Raw genomic sequence first — 20,994 nt, 5'->3', positions numbered from 1 at the left:
AGTCTCCCGAAAAATACAGATGGGCTGTTGCTGGATTCTGCTACTAATATTGCAGCAGCAGAAAGCGGCAACATGGAGGGAATTTTATAAGGCAGGAAAAAAATGTGTATTCGGTTTGCTGCTCAGTTTGTATTTAGAGCCCTTAAATCCCTTTGGCAATGTCATAAAAATTACTTGTTGATGAATGACTGGCAATATCAAGGGTCACCATGTCACAGATATTTGTGTCGTCTTTCAGTTCATTCATTCATTTCATTTGTATGCCGCTGTTCCGCAAAACGCATCATGCTCAAAGCAGCTTACAACAAAGAAACACCAGAAGAACAATTTCATAATAACATAACAAAATAGTAACATAGTAAAAAATTCATAATAACACAGAAAAATAAAAATATAACAACATACAAAAGTCACATTTCAATACTATAAATATACCAAGATTATTTAAACAGCATACAGCACCCAATAGCAAAAATAACAAGGGGACGTTACAGTTTTACCTTAGCCCTAGAAGCACCCACCCATGATGTTGCTCATCGTCTCTCTCCTGCAGAGGCTTCTTATAAGGCTCTCAAAAGCAAAGGGTGAGGTAGCTGGAAACACCTCTCCCATTATGTTGCTCTTTCAATGCTATCCTCCTTTTAAAAGACAAATGCCTGTCAGAATAACAGGTTGTTATGATTTGTGTCAGTGACATGGTCATTGTTGACACTGACTGGTACGGTAATTCTTAAGATATAACTTATGCATGTTGCACTTTCTGAAAAGAAGTCTCTGTTGCCTCTGAGAAATGCAAATTCTAATGCCATAGGGATGCTTCAGCAGAAAACTGGCCAAGGGGAGACATTGCTACCTTCCTCCTGTAAGTGAGCTTGGAACTGTTCCCCACATGTCCAAGACAGGAATGGAGAGCCTGTGGTCCTCCAGAGCTTGCTGGACTCCAGCTCCCATCCTCCCTAGCCAGCATGCCAATGGTCAGGGAGGGTGAGAAGTATAGTCCAACATCTTGGGATGTGGCACTGCCTGATAGGTTTTTCTGTTATGCATGTTTGCATTAAGAACACTCACATACCCATCTTTTCTGAGAGCATTGTGATAGACCAAAACATGGTTATCACTTAATTTTTGATAGCATAGAAGGCATAGGTAGGAAGTTTAACAGCCTAGAAATGCATTAACCTCATGCAGATTTTGTCCTACAAACCAGCAAGGGCTGGTAGAGACCATGCTGCTACAGCAGCTGTTTCTTAGGTCCATCCGCACAAATCCTAAAATTCTCCCTCAAACCATTTTGTGCCCGCAGAGAGGACTTTCATAAGCCCACAAGAAAGAAGTGTACTGAATTAACTTTTAAGAACCAAATAAATCACCCAGATCTCCTGTTTTTTTGCTTTCTATCTTGGTGTGCCAGAACAATAGTTCCATATTAAAAATAGGTATCATAATTCATCTCTTCAGGATGTCTTCCCTCCCCCCTTTAAAAAACATTGCCCAATTGTTCTTATCCAATTGTATAATTATGATATGATTTAAGAAGCCAGTTCTTACCTTTGTCTTCTAATAGACTCCCTGAAAACCATGCCAGTTGGACATATCAAGGAAACATTGAATGGGTTGGCTGGAAAAAAGTTCCATGATTATAAACATTATATTCTGAGAGAGAATTCCCCAGTCCCCAAATATTAATAGATCAATTCACCCAGTAAAAACATATGGCTTTACTGCTGCACACCAAGTGAAATGTGAGTGGAAGAAAGACATATATTTTCAGCTTTGAGCTTGGATTTTCAGAGAAACCTTCCTTAGATTTGAGGGGTATCATTGCTTACAGGTCAGGATGACTCTTCCCAGACCACACCCCCCCACCCCTGGAAAAAATATCACCAGAGAATTGTCAAGGAGAAGCAATTTCAGAAAGAAGTACTGCTGAAGAGAGGTTTCTCTGGGCCAGTAAATTTCCACATATATGCTCTTCAGAATTCTTCCCATATCTCTAGACATTCAGTGCCTCTAGAAAAAAGATTTGAGTGGCATGGGTTTTGCTTCCACTTATGATCTGAACGTAATGTTTGGAATTTATTTCTAGGTCTAGCTGATGGTAAACACACACACACAAAGCACAATCTTACCTTGCAGCGTGTGGCTTTGGATCACATTTGTATCTGAAGCAGCTGTGTCTATCTTCTATTATACTTCAGCTTCCATTGAAAAGGTTGCTTGGGGCAGGGCTGAATTGGATAGATGGTTTTCTCTGCACAATGGCAAAGCTTTGAACTTGATGGTCCTTTGCTTCTTTCAAAACCTACAGTTCCTTCCATCGTGTACCATAAAACAGGTACTTGGAAGGAGCAAGAAACAATAGCATCTTAGGTACCTGTAAGGCAGGGAATATCTGGAATATTATTATTACGAATTGCTATGAGGGCAGAACAATTAAGTTCAGAAGTGTCTGGGCCTGTAGGATGGAATTTCAATGCTAACCTCCTTGGTGGAGGAGAGAGGAGACAACGAGGCTGATATGGCGTGGGCAGCGCCAATCTGGTGTCACCACTTCTGGTGAAACCTTTGGGTGAGCTGAAATTTCAGAATTTGTCTCAGATGTTACACATCTTATAGCTGAGTCTGCTATGAACCTCTAATGCCTATGAACATCTAGAAATTCAATCAAGCTTGGTTTATGTTAGATCAAGCATAAATAGGAGCAGAAATCCCTTCCTGTATACAGAGAAGCTGACTGTAAAATGTTGGTTGGCTCATACTACGATAATAAAGCTTCATCGCTGGTTGTACATAGTGCTGATTGGCAATCATGAAGCCCCTTCACTCTGAAAGTGCACCCCCCAAGTATTAAAAATCCAAAATGATTGGCTTTTAAAGAAAGGTATTGAATAAATGTTCTAAACACCCTGAAAATCAACAGGGGACAGAGGGATGAGAAGATGAAATCTGCCCCCCTCCCAAAGTCTGAATGGAGATGCCAGCAAAAACCCATGCTAGAAAATCCATACTTGGTACATGGGCCAATAAAGGAATGAAGCTGGGGGAACGGCACAGCAGAAAAAGCTGTATGTATGTCATTCTTGGGCCTAAACCTATTTATTCCCATTGATGTGTGCTTAAATGGGTTGTCCAGTGGGACTGCAACAATTTCTTACAGTTGTACAATTCTTTGTATAAAATTGATATAAGCCAATACAAATATACCCCAAACACATTTTTTTAAATGTGTGCTTTATTTTTTTAAACCTGTATAAATAAATACAAAATGACAAAGAGGTTTATGTTTACTAAACATTGCATTTGATTGTATGACATTACACAGTGTCTGTCACAATAGGTTGACTTAAAATTGTGTCCCTTCAGCTGTTGGTGCATAATTACATAACTTTGTAGGATACAATTAGTCCTGAAGCTGCATCCAGCCACCCTTTTCAGTGAAACCCCTGAGTGCTTACAATTGCAAAAGAGTGTTAGGGGAGCCATTAAACCATAGTGGCTGAACTCTGGGAATTTTGCAAGGAAAAACAAAGAGAGAAAGAGAGAGAAAGAGAGAAGAGAGTTTTTCTTTCAAGAGATAAAATCAATGCCAGGCTTACAAACACATTTCTTTCTTAGAATACGATTTCCTCCTCAGTGGCTGAGAAACCCACAAAACTTTCAAAGCAAAATAAAATAACGATAACAACTCATTTCATTACATTGCTTAGTCACCTGAGATTCCCTTCCTCCCCTTCATGCTCATAGAAAGCTTGGCAATGTATATATTTGATGCACATACACTGCACATGTACTTGAATCACATGTTAAAACTGCATTCCTGGATCTGCCCAACATAATAGCATCCAGAGCTACTCATGGGTATGGATTCAGCAAGGAGAGCACATGATAGTTGCAAGGTTCAGTCTGAGCTTTGCAAAGCAAACTTAACTATACACTATTTGGTCATTGTCACCATGTCCACAAACATGGACCAGGTGCTCTATGCTAGGGCAGCCCACATCTGAATATGCTGTCGGGTTTTAGTTTCACAGAGCATGAGGAGGAGGGATACAATCAGCCACTAAAAGGAGCCCATGATTCCCCAAACAGTTCAACATTCTTACCCATGGAAGGTCAACTGTCAAGGTTCTAAAAGTGTACTTTGGTTTAAAATAAACTGGATTCACCAAATCTGGCCATTTAATAAACTAGTTTTCTTTTCAAGTAAGAGCTCCTCGTTTCTGACCAGCTCATCTGTGGGATTTCACCTCTTCTTTTAGAAGCCTATCACTTTCAAAAGACACACACACCAAAAACACACCTATGTATCAGAATCGTATGACTAATCAGAGTAAGCTGTTGAGGATTGCAGTAAATAAAGACAACTTATTCAGGTCAATTCAGTATCAAGTTCTAGACTGGTATCATAATTAACTACAGGCAACATGTGTCAGGCAATCAATGTTTGGACTATGAATTGTGACTGGCTGGTGATGCCATGTTCCACGGTTTAAGTTTCCATGGTTTAAGTTTTTTTAAAAACCTTTTGTAACAAGGACCATGGTTCTTCTTCTATGGTGGTTTTTGAAAAGGTTCTCAATTAAAACCAGTTCACACACTGTGTACTACAGTAGCAGATGGTGTGGTGAGGTGGCCCTGCTCCCCTGATCATTGGTCCATCACATCAGTGCTGCTTACTGGGAGGCAAAGGGGAAGAGGTGAGGCAGCAAGGTCAGCATAGTACGAATGCGCTGTGGGAGCCAATTTGATGGTCCGGCCAGTACGTTTGCTCTTTGCCAACCTCACTGCCACTTTGCCCTTTACATGTTGGTAAGCAGCAATGACACAGCTGTTGACTAGGTGACCAGAGGTGCCCCACCATGCCACCCACTATTGGTGTACTGTGACCAGTGAAGGCGTTCACAGGGTGAAGGCAAAGGGAAAGCCATGTTGGAAGTGGGTGAACATTACCAGGACTCTGCACGCTACCTGTAGCTCATTACTGACTTATGTGATTCACCATCAATTCATAAATTACTCTAATCACAACTGATTACACATTGGAGGTAAAATTAAAAGTTCTCCCACATAGGAGGTCATGAATGCAACACCTTGCACCACGTAAGTGCCTGTGATGGAAGCTCCAGTGAAACCTTGGATCGTTAATGTATTATTTTTGTCACAGTCTCACAAACCACCTAAAAACACACAAAAGACAATTGCTGATGAATCATGTCTCTAGCTTGTTAAAAAAAACAATACCCAAGGAAACACCAAAGAGCCAAACTTGTCCAAAAGAAAGGCAGGGCTTAATTGTTATCAGGGCTCAGGTCCTCTCTGATACCTTGAAAATGAGTGCTTTCCAAGAACGTCACCCCTTTGCAGAGATTCCAGAGCCCTATTCAGATATTTGTTTAACTGTATCTGTGGCAGGGCTCTGCAGGCAAACCCTGAACCTTCCACCCCACCTCCCCATGTTGAATGGAAAGATCTGATGAGAGACTGCATGGCGGTTTGTCAAAACGCAGCTATAGTCCTCCCCCCCCCAACTCAGGGCCAAATGGAAAGGATGGAGCTGGAGTGTACAGCTCCATGGTCACTCTGTTGATACAATTAACAAACGCTTCTGATTTACACCCATGAATGTTATTTGCATGGTGGACTGGAGGGCTGCATCTAAGCTTCCATTACACAAACACTGTTACTTCCTGGGTAGGTGACCAGGGCTCAGTCTTGCACTGTTTTGAGTCCTCGAGGCCAGATTCAACTAAGCTGTTGTGGTAGTAGAAACTGGTGCAAAGACGCCCACTGAAACAACAGTATTTTCTGCCTCTCCCTGCCCCATGTGTCCCCATGCCCTCCCCAAATCTACCTGGGAGGGTCTGGAGAACCCCCATAACAGTCATGGGACAGGAAAAGGGAGATAGTTCCATCTGGTAAAGAGAAACACTTGCACTGATGGCAGAATTCCACCTTATGGAAGAATCCTAGAAGCCTTAGAGAAAAGCAAGAACATGCCTGTCTCTCGTCACTGACCAAGTGCAGTCTCTCACTGCACACTTAAGACAAAGGAGTAGGACTTCCATAACTATTGGTATGGTTCCCCAGTAGACTTAGTCTTGGTGCCATTCTTTTTAGATATTAGAAGGCAGTGATCAGGGACGTAGGAGGTAATGAAGAGACTCTTGTACATGACCACAATGAAAATACTTTCCTACATATGTTTGACTAGAATATTCTATTATGGGTGAAGCCAAAGTTTAAAAATAGCCAGCCTTCATTCCCTTCTGAAGGGCAAAACTAGATTTATTAGTGGAACATACTGTATGTTGCATTCAGTTCTTCTTTGCCAAGTTCACACTACATCGCTGTAAAAGGGTTTCATGTTTTCAACAATTACTTTATAGTGACCTCGGTTTAAGAACAGCCCTGTTTACGAATGATTCGGTTTACGAATGATTCCGCAAAACTGGCAGTGTCCCGGTTTGCGAACCTTACCTCGGTCTAAGAACGAAATCTAAACAGTGGAAGGGCATCGGCGGCAGGAGGCCTCATTAGGGAAAGCGTGCCTCAGTTTAAGAACGGTTTCGCTTTAAGAATGGACTTCCAGAACAGATTAAGTTCGTAAACCGAGGTACCACTGTCATTGTCTTCCATTTCTAGTCATACTGAAAACTGAGAGCTTCCTGTGATTACTACTGCACTCGACTGAGCACATGGAAGACCAGTCTGCTACAAACAATGCTATCAGTCAACTCTTCTGAAATCTAGACCTAAAAATTAAATATTATTTTCGTATTTGTTTACTGCTACTTCATTGCAAGAGAGGAGCAGGACTAGCACCAAGGGGTCTGCATTGCTCGGCAGATACTGAGGCCTTAGCATTTAAGGAGGGCCCACTGTCAACCCATGACCCACTGTGGTGCAGATGCTTTTTCTCTTGAACAGTGGGACTAGGTCCTTCTGGTTGGTTATGGTTCTCCATCTTTAGAACTGCCACCTGGAACAGTGGTGATGGTCACCTCCTTCACACAGAAGAAGGTGTGCCCTTCCCCTCTGGTTGGCTGCACTAGCTACTGCTTGTCACTGCCTAGAGCGATTGGATCAAGTCCTCTTGGGGAACACACTGCTGTTAGTGCTGTGCCATGCCACCAATTGCTTGGTTACTGTGATTTCTTTCCTCTTCTCCCGACATAAGAGAAACAGGACCAGTGGTCCCTTTTCCTCCCTGGAGAGATACCCATCACTCACCCACTAATCTAGTTGGCCAAGCAAGAACTGAAGACTGATTGAATGAGCCAGTGATGGGCCAGCAGCAACCGTTAATTGCAGCAGCAGTTGTGTGGAAAGGAGAAGTAGGTAGGCAAGTGGATCTTGCATCTTCTAGTTTCCAGCACCACTGCATCCATTTGAGCAGGTGAATGATTGGCAGCAGTGGGGAGCAGCCGCCAATCCTGTCTGCTCTCTGTTTCTGGGCAACAGCAGCTGGCGGTATTCCTACCAGTCATTGCTGCTGGATCACCAGGTGAGCAGCTCGCAGTGGTGGAGGGGAGCAGCAGTAGCTGCTACCTGCATTCTGCCAGAATGAGATGGGGAAGGAAGCGGATGCAGAATTGCTACTCCCTCTGGGGGACACCAAGGTTCTTGCCCAAGGTTCCCTAGAACCTGTCCTGCAAATAGAGACATTGAATTAAAAAGGATCTGTTTCTAAACGAAAACACATTTTCACCCTAAACAACGGGCTGAACAAAAACCAATTGCAAAAGGCAGGCACGTTACTGAACAACTTCATTTTATGCAAGTTCCTTCACATGAATAAAAGGCAAAAAGAAACTGGTGGTGTTGGGACTAACTACTTTAATTCTATACCAACAACTTTGCCTGGATTGTAGGCATCATTTCCAACCCGAATGCTTTAGTACAGTCACCAGAGATGAGATGAACTTGCAGCCAATATGGCTATTTAAAAATAATGAGAAATTAGCATGCTATGTTGACTAGCTAGACTGACAGAATGGAAGATGATGGGCACTGCTAGAGGTGGAAATGTTTCTGCTCTAAGTCCTGGAAAAACAACACCTCCTCTTAGAAAATAACATGATCACTTTCCTCCTCTCAATTTACCTGGCAGTTGTTTTCTGCTTTCATGCTCTGTGGCCTCTAAATGATACCTTTTCTTTTTGGAAACCCCATCAAAGTTTTGCTGATGTTTCCTACTTGCTGGTTCATTACTCCTGCAGCCGAGATTTGTTTTCTTCACTGCTCAGAATTAACAATAGTTGTATGAATATAGAGGTTATGTATTTTAGTCAATAATGGAATTCGCAAGGTTAACCTTTAGTTTCTGCTTGAGGGATCAGCATTACCACTGCAGTTTTCTCAACTGCGCTCTCATTAGTTAGTATTGCCAGGGGCTGAGCACAGCTTTTTACAACAAAGGACAGGTTGGAGAAGTTGATTCGAGGTCCTGGAAGAAGCACCTTCTGGTGCTTCAAATTCCAAGCCGCAGCTTCAGAATCTAAAGAGTATCTTGGAGACTCTTGCTCCTTCCAAGCTGGAACATAATGGGGGATAAGTGCCTGGCTCTGTTGGTACATCTTGGGTGGGAAGAGAAGGCTCTGAAGCTCAGGACTGGGCTGTTACCCCCTATTTAAAAGAGGAGAGAGTGAATCTGGCAGGCAGTCAAATTCCCCAATGCTTGAGAAGACTGGGTGGGTGCTATGCATAAGGGCAGACTCAGAAGTGGCTTGATTCCTCTGGAATTCTCTGTGCCACAACCTCAAATAGCTTTGAAAATAGCACAAGGCATTTCTGTTTAGAAAAGCATTTTGTAGTTTTAAAATGGTTCCTATAAGATGTGTACGTCTGAAGTCAAAAGGCAGTCTGCTGATGAAATGATTTTGTGGTGCTTGTGTTCATATTCTACTTATGCATGGCTAGGAATGCTGGAAAATTCTGTCAGAAATGGAAAGAGGTGTGGAAATTTGAATGCTTGTTGGTCATAATTAAGTTATTTACTGCATTGTTTTAGGTGTTTCCCTCCCATTGAAAAGCATTCAAATTAATTACATAATTAATTATGTTAGTTTCGGTCATAGCAGATGGTTAAATGAACAACGTAGGTTTTAGCAGAAGCCAAACTGCAGCAGAATGGAAACAGCACTGATGGCAAAAAAAACAAAAAAAACCCCATAGAAATCACTGCCCCCCTTAAATCCCAACACATGGCTATACCTTGTTGTTTTATTATGGGTTTGTTGTATTTTAGCTGCTGCAAGCCACTCGGAGCAATGCAGATGCACTGGAAGACTGAAATACACAAGTTTTAAATAAAGATACGGGGAGAAGTTATTTGTGGCTTTGAGGCTATCCCTACTGTAAGTTGTATCAAGCTTATGTAGAGGATGATATGGTCATATATTCCAGCAATGAATCAACCCATCAATAAACACTTTGCAGCCATACCCTAAAGTGATGCTCACCCTGCATTCTTGGCAGCCACTCCCATGTAACATAAATAATCAGTATGGCCTGCAACCTTCCACATATACCAGGAAAAAATAGTTTCTTTTAGAGAGCAGTGAGTATGCTACCTCCAGGATCCCCCTCCCATAGTATTTAATTTTAATGCAGGAACATAGGAAGCTGCCTTAAACTGAGTCAGACTATTCGTCCATCTGGCTCAGCACTGTCTAGTTGGTCTCCAGGATTTCAGGCAGCATTCTTTCCCAGTCTTATCTGGAGATGCTGAGGATTGAACCTGAGACCTTCAGCATGCAAAGCAGATGATCTACCACTGAGCTATGATCCTCCCCCCCAAATAAGGTTGAACATGGTGCTTAGTTTTTGTTGTTTGAAGATGGGTTTCCTAAGTGAATTCTGACTTCTCTGAATTTCCCAGCCAAAACAAAACTAGTTTTGTCTCTGCTTTCACGATGGAAACAAGTCATTGACTTCAGCGGGGGTTATCTATTGGCAGGAGAATAAACATGCGGAAGAACAGAAAATAGCACTTAGAAAACCCTACTGCTGCTGCACCAAGCACTGTCATATGAAGCCTCATAGGATGCTAAGAGACATTGGCACCTTTCCGTGTAACATCAAACCATTTAGTAGTCCTTAAGCTTTTACAGGCCTGGCCTCATTTAATAAGGTGGTTGGCATTTAGGGAAGAAAGATGTTTCTCTTTGCTGGATAGATCTTCTTCAGGTTTTTGAACTCTAGTCTTCATCTAATTTGCATTGTTTCCCATAAAATGCTGGGATATGGATCATTTGCAGTGAAATTGTTCCAATTGCTCCAGTTTTTCTTCCTTCATTTCTCCCTAGACTCAGATCACTTGTAAATTGAGAATGAATTTGCACAAAGCCACTATAGGGAATAATATCTCCAAGAATACCAGTGTGAATGAACTTGCTTAGGCCAAGTAAATTAAGCTACCGGTAATTCTGCCTCCCCTGGAGTAAAATCTGCTCTGACCAATCAGTTAATAAATGGGTGTTGTAATGTTTTTAAATGAGTTTTTTGGTTAAAGGAATTATAATAGAGTAAACTTAAAAGCTTACTGTAACTGCCTTTTAAGTGATTAGCACTTAGGGTAAGTGGGTGATATTTTGAAAATGTAATGATGTGCCATAGAAGATCTAAGATCAGTGGCCACAATCCAACACAGAGTTGCTACTTTAAAGCCTCATTAATTCCAGTGAGATTTAAATGTCCGTATCTTTGCAATGGATTTATTTCGCTGTGTATCTGGAAGGCAAATTTAGAATCCAGCTTAAAAGCAAGTATGGAAAAATAATTGAAGCAAGTGTACAGATTTTCAGATAAAAGATTTTGCTAAACCATAACCTGGGGTAGGAAGAACAAAATTACTTTCTATGCAATGGAAATAATTTAAAATTTTCAGCAAAAGAAATATATTCATCTTACTGTAAATTAAATTGTGCCATAGGGCTTCAGCTTCTGTTGGGGTGAATTTGTGAACGAAGAATTTGCTTGCCTCTTTAAAGTAGTTTGTATGTTAATAATAATAATAATAATAATAATAATAATAATAATAATAATAATAATAATAAATTATTATTTATACCCCGCCCATCTGGCTGGGCCTCCCCAGCCACTCTGGGCGGCTTCCATAAAAACCAAAAATACAGTAAAAAAAAAAGTGGATCCACCAGCAGCAACAGGTCACAAAGGAAAGATACCAACCCATGGCAGACCCAGATATCAGCTTTGTCTCCATGCCTACTCAGACAAAAGTATTACAGGACCTAATAATGTCATCCATAACATCAGGGGTTCATTCAACTCATCTTCAGTATAATATCTATCAGCCATGCCATTCTGCATTCTAAATAAGACAAACACTCCGGTCGCTATGCAAAAGAATCAAAGGATACAAATCTGACATCAGAAATGATAAGTTCAAAAGCCAGCAGGGGAACATTTCAACCTCCTAGGACTTCAGTAAGTGACTTTCAGTGTCTATTCTGGAACAAACGACCTTCAAAGGGGGACTGCAATGTGAAACCGTTGAAGTTCACCACTTCATGAGGGTCAATGCACTCACTTGTGGACTAATCCAAGACAAAGAATTTTTAGCACATACTTATAACAAAGCCACAATGTGTGTAGTATTAATATCTGTTTTGTGAATTAGCGTTGTACTGCTTGTACCATTCTGCATTTCATTCCCCATTGACCTCCATGGTTTATAATTCCCTGTCCAAATTATGCAAACTACACACACACACACACATACACACCTGCAGCTCAGGATTAAACTGCATGCCAGAGATTTTCAACCTTTTTGAGTCCACGGCTCCCTTGACCAACTACATTCTTTCTGTGGCAACCCTGTAGGACTCAGGAGTTATGTCACCCCTTTCCTGCAGAGCTGGCGGTCTCTCACGCTTTTTCAAGCACCCTCCCTTGTGGAGTGTTCCCTCAGCTTCCTCTCCTTTCCCCCCTCCTTGAGAGTCCTCCGGGCAGCTGCTGCTGCCACCCCTGCCCTCTGCCCCAAAGAGAGGTGTCTCCTCACACCTCCTCACAGGGGCCTGGGACGCACCTCCTGGCCAGCCCCTGAGGCACCATTTGCCTGGGGAGCTAGTAGCCAGGGCTGCTGCAACAAGCTGCTGTGCAAGCTTTTGGGAGGCAGAGACACGAGAGGGTATCAGAGGAGGGAGGGAAGGAAAGAAAGAGGGACAGAGGCCAGTGTTGCCCATGACACCCCGACCATCATTCAAGGCACCCCGAAGTGCTACGGCACACTGATTGAAAACCACTGCTGTATGCAGCTGATGAATCATAGAAGGAAGGTACATTGCAGGTACATAGCAAGAAGGAAGGTACATTGCAACTTCCAGTTTCTACTGTATATTAATCAGAGTGTTTGTGCTCACAGCGGCTTGCCAAACCTGGGCATTATGGTACTTTGTGTGCCTGTGTGTGATTTCCATTTTAGGAAGGAAAAAGGTTTGGCAGGGACACAAATGTCTCCTGCTTGAGCACCTCTCAAGCTGGCAAGAATGACAAAATACTTTACATTGAAACAAAACATCTTAACTTGCGCATACATACAGATACCCAGCAGCTGAACAGCAACAAAAGAAGCTCCTCCATCAAAGCGGAGCAGCAAGAATGGCTTGGATGGATATCTGGAAATGAACAAAAGAGACTTCACCAAATCACTAGTTTGTTTCAGCAAATGCTTCATGTGCTTATCCTCCAAGTTTGTCCAAACTGCAGGCAATCGGAAACATCTGTGATTGAGGAGAGACCACTTTTGTTAGCTAGACATATGGGAGATAATTTGTGCACTCTTTTAAGTCCTTGACAGATACCATGGGGGAAATCGGAATGCTTATATACTGTATATAACATCTGGACACAGAAGCTCATTCTAACTTTTCCCTCTAACAAAAATATTCTTTATTATTGAAAGATTATTTGTGGAAGCCAGACCATTGGTTCACTTTCTTGGCTGTGGCATTAATAGCTCAATCCATTCTCTGCACTAGCTCATAGGAACTGGCCTAAATGACCCAGTGCCAACAGAAGAGGGCAAATACACTCCTTGCCCTGATCTTGAGGTCAAAACTCATTCTCGGTGTTGGATCTGCAGCAGTCACTGGTACTGCCGCATAAGTGTTCTAGCACAACTTTTGCACAGCTCCAATGACCAAAAGGTTTTTTGTTTTTTTCAGGGCAGGTGCCGAGCTAAGAAACAGATCTATAAGAAGATCATAGGGTAAGACTGGAAGGTTGGCTGCCCGGTGCTGCCTGCCCAAAGCCAGTGCAATAATGTTGATGACTGGGGTGGGTGGGGGTGGCTTGCAGGTTACTATCCACAGGATATTTTCCTGTGCCATGGAAGCTAAAGCAGCATCATAAGATTTGGTTTCTAACACTTTCATTAAAGCTTGTAAGGGGCAGTAGCATTGCTTTAGCTAAGATTGGGAAAGAGACACAAATATCTTAAAAACTCCTCTGGCATAGATCACTGCAATAATGTTAATAATTTATCTGTTAAATTGGTTTCCACCTGTCTCTAGTTTTCCATATCAAACATTTATTTCTTTATTTATTAAGGGCAGGGGTGGCGTCCATTGTTTTCCATTATTATCAGGACATCTGCCCTTAACATAAACTTGATGCAACACTGAGAGTTCAAAAGCCACTTCTTTGCAAGTAGCCCCACTAATTTCCATGACTCATGGTCTACAGTCGAGATTACTGAAATGGATATTACTGACAGAGGGTCGGAGCCCACATTACACGTTATGTAAAGCTGCTCATTGAACCTCATCATGTGTATTACTAGTGAATGGCCTGGAGTGAATGCTCTTATTTGAAAAAGAGCCCTAACATTCACATTTGCTTAATGAAATTTAGGCATCGGAGGCTTATTTCATGGATTTTGGTGGTGAAGTTCTTAATATATCCCTTCTCTATTCTGCCACTAGCCCCCCTAGCATATTTAAGAGAGTGCTACAAAATCTAGCATCAGTAAACCAGGTCTCCTAAATGAGACAAACACATTCAGAAAGCGGAGCTGGATCAGAGAACAAGAATTGTCTCTGTGTTGTATACATATCATTATTTCCCTGTTTTCTTTAAAAAGAAAAAAAAAGAAATGCTACAAAATCATGTTATCTTAAAAAATATACTGGGGGTTGATTACATTTTAAAACATCTCTTGATTCAGAAAAGAAGGCAACTGCAACATGACCCTACATTGACAGTGATTGCTGTGTTTTACCCTTGCGTATGTATTTTTTAAAAAAATCTTCTTGGCCTTTTGTGGTTGTTGTTGTTTAACAAACTTGCATATGCATTTCCATTCAGAAAAGGCGGCGGAGGGAGGGGGGAGGAAGCAACAAAACGGGAAGTTAGATGTGATGGCTAAGATCCATAATAGCTGACTCATGGACTTGAGTTATTGCTGTATTGAAAGTTTCCTATAGCCTTGATGTCCAAAACGTACACTTAACGGCTCCTTCAGCCTTGACAGTTGACCTTTCAATGTGCTGGGATTTTGCCACAAGGGCAGGAACATCTGCAGGGCAAACATAAGCAGTTTGCTATTTAGTCACCAACCCAACTCTTCTACTCTCTTATCTCAGGCAGCAACCCAAACTGACACTCTCTTTGTATTGGGTGAATGTAAATTTCACTGTACTTTTTATGTGAAGGCCAATCAATGTATAGCTATTTCCCCCCGCCCCTTCACACACTGCTTTGGATGCTCCTGGTTTTAATTTGAAAACAGAGATCCAAACACCATTGTTTATATAATCAATATGATTTTCTTCTCTTGGTAAGATCTAGGGTGGCTTTTTTTGTTTTTTTTGTTTTGTTTTTAAAAAGAAAAACAAACCAACTAAGTCAGACTGTTGTAATTTGGTCAACCACTCGGGTGCTATCCATATCCACCATTTCAACACATTCTATTTCCTCCCGGTTCTCAGGAGTTTTCTTCTCTTTCCTCTTTTTCTTGGATGGTGGCAGAAAAGTCAGTATCACAGGTAAAATGGCAAAGCAATGAAAGAAGGTGACTAATGCTATCAAAAACAAGCACCTGAACAGTGTACGGGTCAGATTTGAAGGCACAGCTGCGAGAGGAATCAGACCAACAATGTAGCAGAGGTAGCTCTGTAAAATAGCTACCCCATGCACCTCCAGGGCATTTTTCACCCATTTAGTTCTTGTGAAATCTTTGCCCAGGACAAACGTTGACAAGAGAGGTGCACAGTTGTCAACAGTATAATTAATCCCATAAATTAAGCACAGCACAGAAATGCAGTCCAGCTCTACTTTCCACAAGGTCATAAAACCTATAACTCCAAATTCGACTGAGGCAACAGTGAGCGTGAGCCACACATTGATGAGAGAGTCTGCCACCAGGAACGCAGAGAAGAAGAGGAGGAATAAAGCACTGATACAGGAGTTCTGCAAGGGGGCCCCCACGTACGAGGCGTAACGATCCATGTAGACAAACGAAGGGTTGAAGACAATGAACTTGACCTTGGATTTGAGGGAGAGCTTTCTTAAGGTTTCCAAGAGATGGTAAAGCTCTTGCCGTTTGGTGTCCATGGTCTTGGCCACCAAGAACATTCGAGAGGCCACAATGTCGACTTCGTTGTTATACTTCTTGGAGAAAATGATATCCTCTGAAAAATGGGCAAACGGGGGCGCTTTCAGAAAGGAGTTCCTCAGCATATCTGTGAAATTCTTTTTGGGTAAACCCGTCGATATGTTGAGTTTTCTAAGGTAATTTAAGTAGCTCTCAAACCACGATATCCTCACAAACCCCTTGGTGTACTCTAGCATGTCATCTTGGACGGTCATGTTCCAGTATTCGATGGATTCATAGATATAAAACCCAATGACTGGACTATAATTACTGAAGTATTTCTGCTGAGCAGCAGTATATTCCATGGTTCGTGTCGCAGTTGCTACAATGTTACTAATGTCTGACTCTTCGTTGACCTGCAGGTAGCCCATTAAGGCAAAGGAAATATAAATAAGGTAAAAGAGAACTACAAAAGGCTTGACATACGTGTTCGTTATCCAGTCACAGTAATAACGCTTGAGGAAACACACCAAGAGGTGGCTTTCGTAGCTGTTTGTCTCCTCTGACTCTGCCGTGTCCTCACTGAATTTGGCTGTCAGAAGAAACCTATACCAGGCAGGCTTCTCTTGCAAGACGTCTGGCTTTGGTACCTTTCTGCAGAAGATACTATGCTGGTAGTTGTTTTCTATGTAGCCAGTAAACACGAGGCTGGAACCATAAAAGGAGAGTACATAGAGGTAGTTGAAGAAAATTGCAATACAGGAATTGCAGCAGAAGAGCCTGGCTGCTTCAATGTTAGTGAAAGGGCTGGCACCTATCCCAAAAGTGACCAGGTACATGGCAGTGGTGAGAGAAAAGGAGAGCATGGAGTCTGCAAACACGGCGGCAGTTCTCTCTTTCACGTGTTGGTCTTCCCTCGTTTTCCTCCAGGAGGACAACATTTCAAAAGTTCCATATAATCCATGCCCTGGAATAAAGGAGAAAGCGACAGTTCAAATGCCATCATAAAGTCAGGAAGGGAGGACAAATCAATAAAGGAGAATGTGTCCCAAGGTGCATTCATTTATATGTGCATATGGGTGTGGTTTTCATCAAGGGTTTTTAGAAATAATAATAAAACACACACACACACAATGGAACCATAGCAATCAGGGCTGGTAATGCGCTGTGCTAGGAGGAAGCCACAGTTGTCGCTAGGAAGAATTATGCTAGTGAGGACAGTTATTCAATTCAAAACTAAATTATGCATTTTTCATGCCATGTCTGAGAACTTTAACTGAAATGGAAGTAAAACACTGAGCTTACCTATGAAGTCTATTTTATAAAAGACTGAAATATACTCAGAGTCGAGTGTGGATTTCATGCTCTTTATTCAGCTCATAGTAGTGAGGAATGAATGTTCCCCCAAATATCTGCTTTATATACATTATTTACACAATGGGCCGCACGTGATTGGCTAATTCTGGGATTCTCCCGTGGGCCAATCAGGTTGCGGATTGACTTCCACCTGGAGCTGGATTGGGTGGCTCCTGTGGACCAATCAGACTGCTTCATTGTTCCAGGACCAATCAGACTGCTGCATTTTGGATCCTATTGTTCTAGGGCCAATCAGACTGCTGCCTTTTGGATCCTATTCAACTCAGTACATAACAAAGACACAACACAGGGGGGTGTAATGGCACAGAAGATGATTTCCTTTCCTCCCCCATTGTTTGTTTGTGGCAGGGAAACTCCAATACTGTGGTCAGACTAAATTATGCAAATCAATATAAGCCCTGCAAATCTGCTTAATTTTAAGTATTATCAGAGAAAGCTCTGTGTTTGCAGTTGGAATGCAGATGGTTCTTTCCCTGCTTTTGTAGTGAATAGCAAAGTCCATGTAGTCTCGCAAATTTAAGCTACCTGTGGGTGTCTTTAAAGCAAGTTCCTAACCCTTATCATATTTCCCATGAATAACACTATGGGAGTATGACAGTCACACACACACACACACATTTTGAGGGGCAGGGGACTTTTTAAAAAATTGCTTAACATTCTCATTTCTCATTTTGTAACTTGAGATACTGCTAAACTGATGGATCATTTGTAAAATGGCAGACAGCATGGATGGCTATGTTTGACAATTTATTGTTCAGTCTTAAATCCTTATTAAATCTTTTATTTGCCAGCTATTGCAGAAATTTTCTACAGCAAACTTAAATAATAAATAGGGAAGAAGACAGCCGGCTAAAAGCCTATTATTGATCAAAATTCTGGCAGCTAGTGACTTATATATCATTCTTATCTACATATGAAAATGAAAAGATTTGGAAGCTTCTTATTCAACTCTATCAAATGCTTTTTCATATCAATAAAATTAAATGTTTCTTTTCTTCCTTCCTTCCTGTATATGTGCCACCTTTCAGGGCAAATCCCTTTCACAACAGCTCACACAAGCAATTTAAACATAAAAAGCATCTAGGTGCAATACAGTTAAAAATAATATAAGACAAAACAGAGGAAATCCAAAAACAGCAGTAATAAAACACAACTCAGCACTTTAGGTAAAAGAATACTGGAATAATGGAGTGGGGGTGGAGGAAAGAAAACAAAAGCCCTGCTCATGGAAATATATCTGGGGAAAGCTGTGTTTTATTTTGTAGACTGAGCTACTAATTGTACTTTTCCTTGAAAGGAGACTTTCTAATGCCACATTTCCGTGTTTTTAAATGTTTTTTATTATATTGCCTTTTAATACTGTATTTTACTTTTTTGTTCTCTAATCTCTAATGGATCATTTGTTGATGGGCAGCTATATAAATCTAATAATAAATATTTTCCAAAATTAGAGTGAATTAGGAAGACCATATTTAGGTGGCAGCTTAATATGCACATGAAAAACCATCAGGCTTTTCATTGAATCATTGAAAACCCTGCAGATTTTCAATCTGATAATACCAGAGTTACAAATTCAGATCTTTAGGTACTCTTAAACTAAAGTAAAACCCCTACTGAGATTACGTAGAAGGTAATTTCACCTTTTGAAAGGTTCACTCTTGTCTTGGAGAGCACAGAGGTGGCTGGGATCTGAAGGTACTCCCTGCAAATTTCCCAATATTTACAAGCGTAAGGTCTGTGATCCTGTCCATTTTGGATGCAACAGGATCACCATCATTTGTTATCCTGTCATATGAAACATGAATAGACATATAAAATGATATTTGGGTCCTATCTGCAGTGAGACTTCTGCTATTCATCTTCATTTTCCAAACTGCTTTATAGTTGTTTCCGCCAGGCAGGTCAAGACTGTCAATTTGTTAACTAGCACAGTGGCCCCATTAAGCTAATTGGGAGCGCTGAAACTCCCCAGACATCAAATCCTACAAAAAAGTGACTGACATCCTATTGTTAATTACGTTTTAAATAGTTGTGTTCTATTCTCAGTAGGGAAAACTATTAAGTTCACTTTCACTGTCTTTATAAAGGCATATTGACCTCTCTCCTTTTAAAAACCCACAACAGCTTGCTTAGTAAAAGAGGCATGGAGAGGTTTGTTCTCATAAGTGCTGTGGACAAGTCTGTCTGAGAATTCTATGTATCATCCACATGAATCTGGCTGCTATTAAACAAAACATTCTGCAACCAAATCTCTGCATATTTTACATTTCTGGTGCCATGTTGCAGTCTGCTATAATTATGTACAAAGGCTTTGCCTAGTAACAAGGTATCACATTAAATCATTCAATTAATTGCAGAGATTAAAAAAAATAATAATTGTGAAATCACAAGTGGTTTCCCAAAGTGTGCAGGTTCATTTTCCCTTTCTTGTTTCAACAATGAAAAATGTCTTCCGTTTCTAACCCTGCATACACAAACTCTTGCACCTTTGCCTCATATTGATGAGCCATTTGTCTTTATTAGGATTTATTGGTCTTTTTAACGGATGTTCTTGACTGTTCCTTTTTCAGCTCCATGGAACATATTTCCTCCACGTTTCAGAATACTTCAGCACTGCTTCAGCTACAAATAATCCATTATCTGGGAATAGAGGGAGAAATCTGACCTGCTGGGGAAAAAAACGGTTTGGTAGCACAAGATGGACAAAAAGATTATGGTTAAAAAGAATGGCTAATCTGAGAGGAGTTTTTGCCGTCTGGAATGCTCAAGCATAGGAGAGCACTAGAAGAAGGACAGAAACCCAGAGGAAGATTTAAAAAAATAACAATCTAAGATATCTGACACATCTCCTCCTCTTCCTACGACTGAGCATCAGTGTGTTTCCCACTCTGATGAATAAATTCAGCTCCAACAAACAGACATTAAACACCAAGTAGTAACTTCATGGATACTTTTAGGTATCATTTAAGGAATACGTTTTGCACAGTCCGAGTGAACTGTTTCATTTTGAACCAGATATGGTTTCTTATGCTGAAAGGGTATTGTAATGGTTATATGGGGTTGCTCGTGTGTAAGTTGCTGCCACTCCTGGCTAGCTGGTCTGGTTAAACCATTCCTGGCTGGACAGCCCCTCACTTCGTGGTTGTTCAGTCGCTGGCAGAATCCGACAGTGGGCGTTTCTTAAACCTTTTCCAACATAAAAGTTGTTTGACGCCCAGTCTCCTCCTACTCTCCCTGCGCGGAAGTCTTCTGCGCAGGGAGGGCGTGGGTAGCGGAGGACCTGTGCTCTCCCCGCTGGTGTCCAGTGAAGAGTCTCTGAGCCTGCTCTCTGCTTCCCCTATTGGCCCCCCTCCATCCCTGGTGTTGCGCTGATTTTCTTCCCCAACGGGAGACCTGCCTCTCTCCCTACTTGGCCCCTCTCCAGCATCGTCATGGAGCCTCGCCTCCTCCTCCCGTTCCGATGGCAGTTCCCTGACAGGTATCTCTTTCTGATTTGAGACCATGTTCTTGCCTTGGGGCTGTAGAAGAGCAAAACATGATGCAGGTACAGGAGACCAGCCAAATTTTTGAGTTATTCACAGATGCAGAGACCACAGAGTACCGTATATCACCAGCTGTGCAGAACTGGCTGTAGGATAAGCACAACCAGCTTCCTTGAACTGATCCACGAATGAGGAAGCCTCAGAGAAGGGAGAAAGGGGCCCACACTGGACATCCTTTACTATTATCTTCAGAGAACGTTGATGTGGAAGCCCATCCACTTCACCAGAGGGTTCCCCACAGAACAAAGGGAACTGCCATATGCAAAGCTGCAGTGTTCAGGAGGAGGGGTGCAGCCTGGCCTACAAAACTATCTTTTCTTTGTAGCCCATCAAGGAAATATGATTTTTGTTGTTGTTGTAAGGATTTTAATTTTCCCCAGATTTTAAACTGAATTGCAACAAAGTAGGAAAAGCTAGCAACAGCACCAGTAGATTTCTTTCCCCTCAATGAAATGCAAATTACTGTGCACTGGGAGGTGGGGCAGACATGCATTTAAACAAAATTTGGTATTTCCCACT

The 20,994-nt window shown here is 41.6% G+C and overlaps 1 protein-coding gene and 1 long non-coding RNA gene across 3 annotated transcripts in view; both read right to left on the bottom strand.

The window, feature by feature from the left end:
• Positions 1–2,896, bottom strand: part of LOC309368875 — a 28,536-nt gene extending 25,640 nt beyond the window's left edge. The window contains exons 1-3 of one of the 2 annotated variants that reach the window (XR_014167937.1): positions 2,130–2,896; positions 1,549–1,618; positions 501–656 (exon numbers count right to left, since the gene is read on the bottom strand). This is a non-coding gene — a long non-coding RNA (uncharacterized lncRNA). The remainder of the gene's footprint in view (positions 1–500; positions 657–1,548; positions 1,619–2,129) is intronic. The other variant, XR_014167938.1, reaches the window with a different exon arrangement.
• A 9,625-nt stretch (positions 2,897–12,521) lies between these two features.
• The window catches only part of PTCHD1 (patched domain containing 1), a 49,950-nt gene continuing 41,477 nt past the window's right edge, over positions 12,522–20,994 (bottom strand). Inside the window, exon 3 of the mRNA XM_081909174.1 lies at positions 12,522–16,523. Coding sequence (XP_081765300.1) covers positions 14,869–16,523 — 1,655 coding nt within the window. The 3' untranslated portion in view covers positions 12,522–14,868. The remainder of the gene's footprint in view (positions 16,524–20,994) is intronic.

Source organism: Podarcis melisellensis, assembly GCF_964234715.1.
Source record: "Podarcis melisellensis genome assembly, chromosome: 4".
NCBI classification, from domain to species: Eukaryota; Metazoa; Chordata; class Lepidosauria; order Squamata; family Lacertidae; genus Podarcis; species Podarcis melisellensis.
The sequence above is the reverse complement of the archived record's forward strand: the minus strand, read 5'-3'. Positions and strand labels throughout refer to the sequence as shown.